This window comes from Schistocerca nitens, chromosome 3, assembly GCF_023898315.1.
Source record: "Schistocerca nitens isolate TAMUIC-IGC-003100 chromosome 3, iqSchNite1.1, whole genome shotgun sequence".
NCBI lineage: Eukaryota > Metazoa > Arthropoda > Insecta > Orthoptera > Acrididae > Schistocerca > Schistocerca nitens.
This window is the reverse complement of record NC_064616.1, coordinates 670,196,181-670,209,726: the sequence shown is the minus strand read 5'-3', so window position 1 is coordinate 670,209,726 and position 13,546 is coordinate 670,196,181. Positions and strand designations below refer to the sequence as shown.

Genomic DNA, 13,546 nt, shown 5'->3' with positions numbered 1-13,546 from the left:
ACTTCTGAGGTCATCAGTCCCCTAGAACTTAGAACTACTTAAACCTAACCAACCAAAGGACATCACACACACCCATGCCCGAGGCAGGATTTGAACCTGCGACCGTAGCGGTCGCGCGGTTCCAGACTGTAGCGCCTAGAACCGCTCGGTCAACACGGCCGGCCACTGTCAGGCGTATCAGAACGGTTTTCGATTATAGCTTTCTACTCGGTCGCTTCCGCACCGGGATCCCTTACCTCAAATTGATACGTTTACCCTTCTCCATCATCGCTGAAAGTCTGTAAACATCATCACGGAATCACCCCTCATTGTTTTAGGAGGGCGACAGCAGAAATGTATCACATCAAAAGGTACAATATCTACTGGTGTGTAAGTCCACCTATGGACTGACAACAGCGCTACTTTTTATATCTTTAGTTGCTCACTCTATTAAAGATCAGGTCGTTGGTCTGGCAATGACAACTGCTTTTCGCGTTGCATAACCAGGAAAAACTGTTCGCGGCAGAGGTCACCCGGCGGAGGCAACCAGCGCAGTAGAAGATCAGGATTTTCGGGCGCCGTCCCTTTCTCCGCAGGAAGCCGCAACCGCTGATTCGCCGGGAAGTACCGCTATGACGTCAGTAGGCTGTGCTGGAAGCTATATGCGCGGAACCAGTGCTCCTGTATTCAGTTCAGTCTGTGACGCCGCTGTCGAAATGGTAAGCTGCCCAGCCTTGCTTATTATATTTGGTATGGACTTACTACGTGTTTATGCATTGACAGAGATTCTTCCAACGTCTAACTTCACAATCTCCAAGCCTGGCTACTACGAATATCGTATTTAAAATTGATCACATTGGCTTCCAGCCGCGTCATTTCAGACCTCATAGCAGATCAGTCTTAATACACTCCTTAGACGTCATGAGTTGACTTTTTCTTAAGAAGTGTGGGAATGGAAGTAGCAAACGACTTTTCGCAGTCCAAAATAAACAAGAGGATGATCATTTGAAATTCAAATTGAATAGGCTGTCGGAGGGAGGGAGGGATGGTATGAGGCATGGCCTACTTGTAAATAGGTGCCATTATTAGTCAGAGTCAAGTGGGTGGGACTGGGGACATACACGTTTAGATTCCCCTTGTGTTGGGGAGGACAATTAGATATTTATATCAGTGAACTTTTCTAAGAAGTACCTGCTTATGTCAAGTGAACGTAATCAAAAAATCACGCAGTGGTTAAAAATAAGTACCTTACAGAATACTGCAGATATTTTAGCAAAATAAATGGCGACATCATCTTCAGAGCGAAGAAATAGTGTGACTCTCCTTGTAGGATACACTGTATCCAATTAACTATCCAGCTGTTCTGTATGGTTGGAAGGTCCTGCCATTTATGCCGAAGATAACCTTCTATTCGCATAGGTTGCTGGGTGGTAATGTTTCGATTTACAGGTACACAATTCAAAAATTTTGTTATTTGCAGATTGTCCAGTGCCAAGGTTGCTTATACCCGTGGGCAAGTGTGGTCGCCCCCTCCCCTCTCTCCCCCTCTTCACACTAGTTCGCATGCAGTGAGAAAAATGTAGTGTAATCAGGTACTTTTCTTTCAAGAAAATGATTAAAAGTCATTATTACACAAGTCTGTAACAGTGCCGTAAAAGGATCTTTTTTATGGCTGCTTACAAGTCATCTCTGTATTTCAAAATATAAGATATTAAAAATACACCATACCCTAATTCGAGATCTCCTCGCCTCCTCCCCCTCCCCCACGTACAAATTATCACATGAGAGCCCTTTTACAGTGCTAACTTAAGGATTTTTCTAAGCAAACTGGAGACTGTTTTAACTTTTATACAATTTAAACACTAGTTTCATACTACGTAAGAACTTCAGTGCTGAACCTATAGACAATATGGAAGTAGAATGTCTCGTACTATACTTTCAACTCTGACTTTTTCAATAAGAACACAGGAAAACTGATATACGGCAGTATATAGCATTTTAATTAATGTCACAATATTAAATAGTTCAAGTGTGTAAATGTTTAGTAATGGGATCTCAGGCAATGAAGCTGTATTACGAAACAACTGAGGAGCACACAGATATGCAAGAAATTTAGAGCCATTAACATACTTGCCGTACAAAAACTTAGGAGAGCTTCTGTGAAGTTTGGAAGGTAGGAGACGAGGTACTGGCAGAAGTAAAGCTGTGAGGACGAGGCGTGAGTCGTGCTTGGGTAGCTCAGTTGGTAGAGCACTTGCCCGCGAAAGGCAAAGGTCTCGAGTTCCAGTCTCGGTCCGGCACAAAGTTTTAATCTGCCAGGAAGTTTCAGAGCAGCGCACACTCCGCTGCAGAGTGAAAATCTCATTCTGGAAATAACTTATTCAGTTGTTGGAGCACTGTCGGTGGCAGGAAGTGTATAATGTAAACACTTAGAATAATAAACACAATGCATTCGTATAGACTCTTCTTAAATTTTACGAAAGCTACTTCCCACTAAAGTACAAAATACAAAACCCCAGTTGTGGCAAGTAGTGGCAGGCAGACAGTTTGGAAAATACAGGCCATCAGGATCTCTTGTATAAATAAGCAGTAAGTCTATCAGAGTTAGTGACACAATTAATATCTACTTGCAGTAGCTGGTTACATGAAATCCTGCAAGATCTCAAGAAATTTTGCAAGAGAGCCTATGATTATGTGTTTCACAAGGAGGATACGTAAATCTCAGCATAAAATTAAAAAGAAAAATATGGAGTGTAGTGACGTCAGTGCCAAAGACGCAGACGAAAGTTTCAGTTGTCAGTTTGGTGAAATGGGAGAATAAAGACGTTACTGGCATTACTGAGTTCTTGAAGGATCATTTATTATCTATTTTGGGTAAACTGATTCAAAACTTTTTTCTCAACACAAGTCACATACATGTGTTACAGATTGCTTTTTCGGGAGAACAACAAGAGATGAGGCAGCTAGACCTTAATACAAGGTGAACTGAGTCAATAATGAAGTGTTATATTCAAGTGGGTACAGTCATATACCAAGTAGGATATTGAAGATTTGTGCACTACACTTTGGCAATGCCCTTAGTCACTCATGCATCACGTCTTTCCATGTGAGTATTTTCCCAGAGGGGTTTCTACATAGTAAAAGGGAAAGGATACTGTTGACAACTATAGGCCTATATCATTGTCACATGTATCATCACAAACTGAGTGAAAGGTATTTTGCAACAGAGCAGTCGCATATTTCTCGGGGCACATATAGACAGATACACCGTTCGATCTGTGTTGGCTGCTTAGTTTGCAGGCAGCTACATTCCTTCTTGCAATACACAGAGAACCGTATTGGATAAAAACTGTCGTCATTGGATATATGCCTTTACTCCACAATAACACTGAATGTCCCAATAATGATAGTAACAACTTTATTGACACTGTGGACCAAAACTGCGAAACTACGGTATTTATAAGGCTTGAATCTCAGTCTAAGCAATAGGAAGGAGAAGTTTGCATTACTGGGTTTCTTCTGTTGTACAGATAACTGTCAGTTTTTTTTTCTTTTTCTTTTTTTGCGACTAATATAAACATAATTGTTACAGATGCGATGAAGTGCTCATTAATAAAACAAAATCATGACATAAAGAGACACAACTTCCGTTTCACACTCTTAACTGCAATAAAATACATTTTATTCAATTTCTAACATACAATCCTGTTCGTGCTGATTTTCAGCTCTTCCGTGGGATGGTGGAAACATTAGTGAAAGAGAGGCACCAGTTTTCGAGGTTTGAGCAAATTATAAGGTTTCGTGGAAGACACCTATGCAGGATCTTCCATAGAAGCTACATGCAGATACCTTTACTTTATGGTCTATAGTCCACTACAAGTACCACTGATTCAGTGAGACACGTTTACTTCACACATTTCCATTCCTTGAGTTCATATATGATAATATTTTGGGGACAGTCCGTTCAGGCAGAAAGAATACGTTTTAGCCAAAATGCGAGCGAACTGGATCATATATTGAAATAATCAACGGCGCTTAAGTAGGTCTCTATGTGATAAGCTGAGGATTATTACGCAACTGAACTTGTTTAAAAGTGATAGCAGAATTCGTCCGGTGAATTCCAGACACAATAATGATCTTCATGTGCGAATAAATCCTTGACTACTGTTCGGACACAGGTGCTGCACTTTTCAATAGGCTTCCGCAAAAACTGAAGAGCATGAGTGACACACCACACGTTTTCATAATCAAGCTGAAGGATTTTCTCCGTCGAACGTTTCCTTTTTCTTGAAATATTAATCTAAGTCCATTTATTTTCAAGAAATGTAATTTGGCTTGATTAATGGGTTATTACGATTGTAAGTCATTAAAATGCAGTAGAAAGTTCGAACACAGGTCACTTAATTAAGATAAACTTTTTCGATCCGATACAGCCATCCTTATTTGGACTTTCCTTGGGTTTGCCAAGCCGATACAAGAGAAAGTATCATGCCTAGTTGAATAAATAGTAAATAAATTAATTACATAGATACATAAAATTCAGTCATTTCGCTACCTTTGCCGCATAATCGGAGTAGCTCTACTGTCTGGGAATCCAGATTTGGGCTTTCCATGATTTATCTAAATTGTTCCAGGGCACTGCTGGGATGGTTCCTTTGAAAAGGGTACGCTCGATTTCCTTTCCCATCCCTTCATAACAGAAGCCAGTCTTCCGTCTCTAAGGCGCCTTGCCACGGTCCTTGCGGCTCCACCCCTCGGAGGTTCGAGTCCTCCCTCGGGTTTGGGTGTGTGTGTTGTCCTTAGCGTAAATTAGTTTAAGGTAGATTAAGTAGTGTGTAAGCTTAGGGACCGATGACCTCAGCAGTTTGGTCCCATAAGACCTTAGCACAAATTTCCAAATTTTTTTCCGTCTGTAATGACCTCGCTGTCGACGGGACGTTAAACTCTGATCTTCCTTCCTTCCTTCCTTCATTCCTTCATTCCTTCCTTCTGAGTAGCCGAAGAGGCTTTAGCTAACAAAACGTATGTATTTCCGACACGTTCCTTTCTCCGTGGAATTTTCAGTGGCAATGTTCTCGCTAGAAGTATCTTAATAATTATATTCCACTTACAATAATAACACCTTGAGTTCTTTGTTTTATAATTTCTGGGGAGATCATATCCTGAAACAGAGGTTTAGGCAGGATATGTTTCTCACGAAGAAGAAAAAACATCGTCACGTTCCAATACTGCAGTACCACATTAGTTCATAAAACCGTTTGTAATGCAACTGATTAGATCCAACAGAGTTATATGAATGCTAATTACTTAACTCCTTATTCACTACAAACATTACATGTTGTGTCATAATAACCACTGTTTATGTAGTTTAAAATATGTCAATTACTACTTTTTAAGGGGAATCAAAGTTAATGAATAGGAGCCTTAAATCCTCAAGTAAAAATTTCTAAGTTGAAGAAATAAATTTTTTATTTCATCTGTTTGCCTTTGGTATACGACCGGGAGAGCGGTGTGCTGACCACATGCCCCTCCATATCCGCATTCAGTGACGCCTATGGGCTGAGGGTGACACGGCGAACGGTCGGTACCGTTGGGCCTTCATGGCCTTTTCTGGAGGAGTTTAGTTTTATTTGCCTTTGGTACCCATATATGAGTGTATACTGCTGCAGTGAGATACCAACGGAACCAAATGCTTGCGAGAAAGGTTACATGTAATCTCACAGCTTTAGATCTGCCAATACTCTGACAGCGGTTAGTGACTCGTGTTTGAATAGCTCATTAGGTAGCACATTTGCCCACGAAAGGCACAGGTTCCAGATTCGAGTCCCGATCCGGTACACAGATTTAATCTGCTAGGAAGTTGCAAATCTGCGTATACTCCGATGCAGAGCGGAAACTCATTCTGGAAAGATTACACGTAGTTGTGACGCGGCCATCAGAGGTCAGTGCCCCTACACGTCATCTCGAATTATTATCATATGAAATTTTTTTCCGATATTGATATTATTCTTAATTCATAAGCGCTTCAAATCTGCGTCTCACACAGAAAAGATTCATAGACAAAATTGACAAAACTCTTCAAATATCTGAAACTACATTTCTACTTTTGTCTCGAAAAGTAATTGTAACGTTTAAAAACATACTTTGCTTTGAGCCTCCTACCCATATCTTATACGGAATTGAAAAAAACCTAACAGCGGTTAGGAACATCATTTCACCGACAACAAAGAACATATAAGATAGGCGAAGAGAATTTCCAACACTAACAGTGAAACGCTGAAACTAGCTCAAACAGAAATTTCAAGACTGCGTACTATCTTTCGCCTCTTTCAATGAACAGAATGGTAGGAAAAGTGAACTAGACGACGAAAATAATTTATGTTAGAAAAGTAAAGGTAACAGATTGTGATCATTATCTATGCTAGCATCAAAGCTTATGATACTCCAGCTGTAGTTCCTTGTGACAGTCTTTTCTGCACTTCCACTTCTGTTTGTAACAAATATACGTTTAATTTGAAAGCAATAAATGATTCGAACACATGCTTCCATGAAATCCTTTTTTAACTTATTGCATTTCAAGGAGAACTCGCTCTTAATCAGAAGTAATAATGGAATTCAGCTTGTAACAGGATCTACAACACTAGTGTCTATTTTTAAAGCGCGAACATTTACTTATATTTAGTTGTCATTGTTTAGCAAATACATTTGTCCTTACGTTAAATTTTGAACTAACAGTAGAGCTAATTATGTATATTCACTCCGAGGTCATTAAAGATGAACCGTTACATCATTTAAATAATGAATCTGATATGCCCAAATTAATAAATCATACCAAATTCCCACTAGCTAAGGCCCAGGTAGCCCAAATTAGGGCAATCTGTTGGATATTTGAGCATAACTCCTCTCGAATACCACACCAGTGTTTAAATTACTACGCTATCTCTCGCTGATCTTTCAAGAATACTACGCTGAATTCACAGCTGGCACTGTTGCTGAATTTCCGTGGCAGAATTAAGCAGCTTCTAAAAAACACTTATGCAACTTCCTCTAGCATGAAATTAGGGCTGTCGAACCAGCTCACCTCGTCCTTTTGGATGGACCTCTGCGGAAGAAATTGTCCTCCGTGATGGCAATGACATTCAGTACCCGTGTTTCTAGAAATTAAGATGGTGATTAGAATAATGAATGAATGTTATGCCACATCTGTGCCGTACATAAAAGTTTGTGTCAATACGTTGAGGCAAACGTACCTTACCAATATTTACATCTGGCAGGAATTAAGATTTTCTTTGTTTAATTCTTCCCAAGTGACACAAATTAAGGAGGAACAGGAAATACAGGGAGAATCTGAAGATCATAGAAAAAATTTAGGAGTTCTTTTCTAGATACTTTCTGACTCTTTTCGTGTAATGGACCTATTGTCTCCAGTGTCTCGATATAGATTAGTTGCATGACATCTGATATTTTATTTTTTACCCCCATTTATATTTTTATCTGGATTGCACTGAAAAATCTGAACAACACTGCAAGTGCCCTGTGTGTCGTGCTCGGAAACGAACTTGTTCCATTCACCGACAGTACTTGTTGTTGACAACTGTAATGACCACTTATTCTTCGCCGCCAACCTTGCACTGATTACAGCTCGGTTCTGTCTCAGATTTTTTCCCGGCGGTGTTAGTTGTAGGTTAAGAGTGATATACAGCATTAGCATTTGAACCACTGGTGTGCATTGGGTCACTGAATGCATTCGAGAAGCGACTTAACGATCCTATTCTCAACTGTTCGGCTACGACGGCAGTCACATCACAGTACATTCGAATCTCTAAGGAGTTGTTGGATTACTCTGTCTTTTACGTTCTGGTGATTGCATACTACAGGCTTTTTCACTGTTGTTAGGGTGTTTTCACAGAAACAAAAGTAAATTGGGTAACAAACCGAATAAATCATAATTTCATTATTACGCATTAAAGGGCCATTGCAGGCCACGTGTTCCTTGTACCAAAATATTCTTCAGCATCCTCCGAAACTTTGTCCTTAGAATTCAGGTCGGCCCTGTATATTACGAGGTGAGAGTGACAAAAATTTCGAATAAAAACTTTCACACTGTAACATGTCCTATTTTCTGTTACGGCTTTTGTGTCAAACGCATGAAGCAAACCATACAGGATAGTCAAGAGGAAAGGTAATGCTTTAAGAGGTGTTAATATTAGTGATTCTAAACATAAAAAGTTATACGAACGTATGTTCTGCTTAAGAGTTTCGAGAAAACTAATGAACAAATGGGGAACAGTACAAATCCAGATAACAGTAAGTGAAATATTGTGATCTTATGTTTTGTTTAATTGTGTACATTTCCTCAAAAAGATGTTTAAAACGTCCGCCGTCAACTTCAATGCATTTTGCAGCTCTTGTAGACAGCTGCTGCGTTCCTGAGCTTTTCTCACTCCTACGGTCCTTTACTTGAGAACAAGCATGTAAAATACGAGATGGAAGTTCCTCCTTTGTGTCCAGTCCGTTCGTTTAGACTTCGCTCTTACGCCAACCACACAAACAGTAATCTTATGGAGGAAGACAGGGTGATCTCGACGGCTAAGAAATGACTACACGTCGACTGACCAAACGCCCAGCATATATTTTAGTGAGGTACTGTGTCACCGTACGCAGAGTGAAGACGGAGGAGAAGAAAGAAAAAGGAAGGGATCAGTGGTGTCAGCTGCAGCGGGACATTATGCGGAATCATTGGCGACAAGCGGAAATGTGTACCAGACCGGTATTCGAAACTGGGCCCTCCTAGTTATTAGGCAGGTTAGTTAACCACTGTACTACCTCGAACATATTTTCAAGGAAATCAAGACAATGTACTCCATTAACACGGTTATCGAAAGCTACTGGACGGATGAGCTGGTGGTCAATAATACTGTACTACACTTTCACTGAAAAACGTCGTTGAAAATTTGTTTCAACAGTGACGTGCATATTTTCATCTGCCCACACGTGAGAGTTGCGAGTGTTATTGATGCCATTGCTGGTAGATGTTGACTCGTTAGTGAACAGAATTAGCGTAATGCGTCACGCACCGATCTCGTTACGTGTCCATCACTCTTATTCTTCACACTCTCTCACTACGATCACCAGGCGTCAGGCAAATCCTACACTGGACGATGAAGAGAATACAACGACTTATGTCCAGATTCCACTTCAGATGTTTCCTTGTCCACTGTTTTCACCCACGGAGGAGCAAGGTTGGTTCAAATGGCTCTGAGCACTATGGGACTTAACTTCTGAGGTCATCAGTCGCCTAGAACTTAGAACTACTTAAACCTAACTAACCTAAGGACATCACAAACATCCATGCCCAAGGCAGGATTCGAACCTGCGACCGCAGCGGTCGCGCGTTTCCAGACTGTAGCGGCTAGAACCGCTCGGCCACTCCGGCCGGCGAGGAGCAAGGGGTTCGTACTATTGTTCGTAATGGAGGCGTAGAGGCCAAATGTATCGTGTGGAGACGGTTGGGTACTGTCTGGTTTGACACAGCCCTCCCAATTGCCTCCAAAACGGTAGCGCACAGTGCTGTAGCATTCAACTTGGGATGCCTATGAGAAATGAGTTTTAGGTAGTGATCATCAGATGGTGATGTCAGGCAAGCGACCTCAAGGAGGCTGACCTTCAATTCTTTTTCTCACGATAGCGGTCGAATGCTTGAATGATATATGCCTGTTCGGCATTGGCAATGATCCATAGACAGAATTCCTTTTGTTTGGCTTAATCTCCTGCATGCAGGTGTTGCACACTGCCGATGATACGGATGCAGGTAGCCGGTAGTTGGACTGCGGTCTACCACTTCAAGAATGTTCTCAACTTTAGTAATATCTCATTTTGGACGGAACGTTCAGATACACGTACGCTGGGAAGCGTACCGCGCTCACGCAATCTGTCAAACACCCTGTTAAATATCCGTATCCAGAACTCTGTGATTAGGAAATGGCCGTTGGTATTCGCGAACAGCGGCTCTGGAATTTCTATTGCAAAACCCGTAGACAATGATCATGTCAGCATACTCTGCCTATGTGAAGACCTGTGGCATTTTCACTACAGTGATTCGTACTGCTTTGACTGTACCAGTGTAGTACACTGGTGTAACCACTGTAGTGCAGAGATATGAGGTAAACAATGTGTAGACTCACAGGACTCGTCACCCCACCATGCGCAAGTGAAGTGTGTATTAGAATGGTCAGTAAAGACTACACTATGTAGCGTAATGTCGCTTTGGTTGTATCCGCGTGCGAGTGCTAGTGAAGACGGACATGCGACTGCCGCCTGTTATTTTCAAACAGCTGTATGTTGGATACATTTAAGAAATTGCTGATTTTCATTTGAAGTTTTTGTTCAGAATCACCAATACTATCACACCTCAAAGCATGTGCCTTTATTCCTGTCTCGCCCTGTATAAATATGTTTTAAGATTCATGGATTGATTAGTGATACATTAAATGATTACAAACAACAGAATAATTTCGAGAATTTAAATACTAAAACTTAAATCAGCAGTACGAATGCACGTTAAGGCATTTTTCACAAGAGTAAGTGTAAATATTTTGGTGTTTTGTTGACATTCCTTTGGAAAGCAGTAATGATCACAATATGAAATAACATTTCGTCTTCCATTTTTATTTCTGTGATGCTTATTTTTAAATTCTACACAGAGATAACCGATATTTTGTGTCTTATTTTCTTTTATCGGAAATCTCTTTCTCTAAATTCTTCTGATAACCAGTAATTACTGTTAGAGCCTGCATTCGGGATCCCGCGCCCGGTCATTCTTATTTAGGTTGTCCGTGATTTCCCTAAATCGCTCCAGACAAATGCCGGGATGGTTCCTTTGGAAGGGCACGGCCGACTTACTTCACCGTCCTTCCTAATCCGATGAGACCGATGACCTCGCTGTTTGGTCTCCTCCCCCAAAAACAACCCAACAACTGTTAGAGCCATCTGAGTGACTGAGGTAAAAAAATTCATATGTATGTGAAATCTTATGGGACTTAACTGCTAAGGTCATCAGTCCCTAATCTTTCACACTACTTAACCTAAATTATCCTAAGGACAAACACACACACCCAAGCCCAAGGGAGGACTCGAACCTCCGCCGGGACCATCCACACAGTCCATGACTGCAGCGCCCTAGACCGCTCGGCTAATTCCGCGCGGAGGTAAAAGTAAGCCATTATTCTCAGTGCAGTCCAGCGCAGATTCAGTTCACTGTTCCGTCTATCAACATCCCTCCAAAAGATCAAATCAAGGTTAGACTGAGAGCGCACTGTCACTTCACGACAGGAAGATTGATCAGCATAAGCCATAGCCTGCCGAACAGGCATATATCATTCAAGCATTCGACCGCTATCGTGAGAAAAAGAATTGAAGGTCAGCCTCCTTGAGGTCGCTTGCCTGACATCACCATCTGATGATCACTACCTAAAACTCATTTCTCATAGGCATCCCAAGTTGAATGCTACAGCACTGTGCGCTACCGTTTTGGAGGCAATTGGGAGGGCTGTGTCAAACCAGACAGTACCCAACCGTCTCCACACGATACATTTGGCCTCTACGCCTCCATTACGAACAATAGTACGAACCCCTTGCTCCTCGCCGGCCGGAGTGGCCGAGCGGTTCTAGCCGCTACAGTCTGGAAACGCGCGACCGCTGCGGTCGCAGGTTCGAATCCTGCCTTGGGCATGGATGTTTGTGATGTCCTTAGGTTAGTTAGGTTTAAGTAGTTCTAAGTTCTAGGCGACTGATGACCTCAGAAGTTAAGTCCCATAGTGCTCAGAGCCATTTGAACCAACCTTGCTCCTCCGTGGGTGAAAACAGTGGACAAGGAAACATCTGAAGTGGAATCTGGACATAAGTCGTTGTATTCTCTTCATCGTCCAGTGTAGGATTTGCCTGACGCCTGGTGATCGTAGTGAGAGAGTGTGAAGAATAAGAGTGATGGACACGTAACGAGATCGGTGCGTGACGCATTACGCTATCATCGTTCTGCGTCAAATAATTTGTCGATCTGTGATTCCACGTAAATACATACCACTCCACGCGCAATCACTCCGTTTGGAAGGAATTACTTCCACAGTTAAGAGTTGGATGATGTCGTGTTTGCCGGCCGGTGTGGCCGTGAGGTTCTAGGCTCTTCAGTCTGGAACCGCGTGACCGCTACGGTCGCAGGTTCGAATCCTGCCTCGGGCATGGATGTGTGTGATGTCCTTAGGTTAGTTAGGTTTAAGTAGTTCTAAGTTCTAGGGGACTGATGACCATAGATGTTAAGTCCCATAGTGCTCAGAGCCATTTGAACCATTTGAACCATTTGATGTCGTGTTTCGGCTTCTGGATAACTTTAAGCACGTATTCCCTCGCGGCACTTGAGTAAAAATTTTGGATACTAAAATTATGGTTTAAAATTAATGGTGTGCTTTCAATGAGATCGACAATTCGACTGGAACCCGAAAGCACGTAATAAATCACAGCGAGGCAATTGAGCCACTGCTTTATATGCTGCTTCTTTGTGCAGTACTACTGTTAAAATAACATATATGTTTCGTATTGACTGCTTCATGTTTTTCTGAGTTATTGTTGTTTCTGTAATTTTTTGTTAATTCGTAGAATAAACTTGAGTATAACACACTAAAAAAGATGCATATCCACTGATGAACAAAACATTATGACCACCTGTTTAATAGCTTGTTTGTCCTTCTTTGGAACGAAATACATCACTGATTCTGCGTATCAGGAATCTTAGTTTGTTGGTAGGTGTGTGGAGATATGTGGCATTAGATGTCTACGCACAGGTCATGTAATTCGCGTAAATAACGGGCCACTGATATGCGTACGCGGTGATGGCGCCCGATAGCAACACAGGTGGGTTACATAGGATTTCCATCAGGTGAATTTGGTTGCCGAGACGTCAACATGAGTTCACTATAATGCTCTTCAAACCACTGTAGCGCGGTTATGGTTACGACACAGGGACAATTATACTGCTGGAAGATAACATCACCGTTGGAGAAGACATCAAGTATGAAGGGATCCAGATGATTCGCAGCTGTCAGTGTGTTTTCAATTACTACAACAGGTCTCATGCAAGCGTGGGGAAACGTCTTCCATAGCATAATACTGCTCCCAACAGCCTGCGTCCGTGGCGCGCTGGACGTTTCGAGCCGCCCTTCACCTCGATTACGGCGTTTGTGGACACGACCAGCGATCTAGTGTAGCAAAAATGTGGTTCACCCGAAGAACCGACACGTTTCCATTGATCGACGATCGAATCCCTATGGTCCCGCGCCCGCTGCAATCGTAATTGACAATGTAGTTGGGTCAATACGTGAACACATAGGGGTGGTCTGTTGCGGTGTCCCATGTTCAACAATGTACGATGAATGATGTGGTCCGAAACACTCGTGCGTGCACCAGCATTGTGTTCTTTCGGCAGATGTGCCACAGATCACCATCTAATCTACTTTACAGAGCAAATAAGCCTCCGAACCCCATGTTCTATGAGGAGCCTTCAAAGTCCAACCAT

At 42.0% G+C, this 13,546-nt stretch overlaps 1 protein-coding gene across 1 annotated transcript in view; it reads left to right on the top strand.

Moving 5' to 3' along the window:
* The first annotated feature begins 542 nt into the window (after positions 1-542).
* LOC126249703 (uncharacterized) overlaps positions 543-13,546 on the top strand; it is a 31,149-nt gene continuing 18,145 nt past the window's right edge. Inside the window, exon 1 of the mRNA XM_049951382.1 lies at positions 543-698. Within this exon, the coding sequence (XP_049807339.1) occupies positions 612-698 (87 nt within the window). The 5' untranslated portion in view covers positions 543-611. The remainder of the gene's footprint in view (positions 699-13,546) is intronic.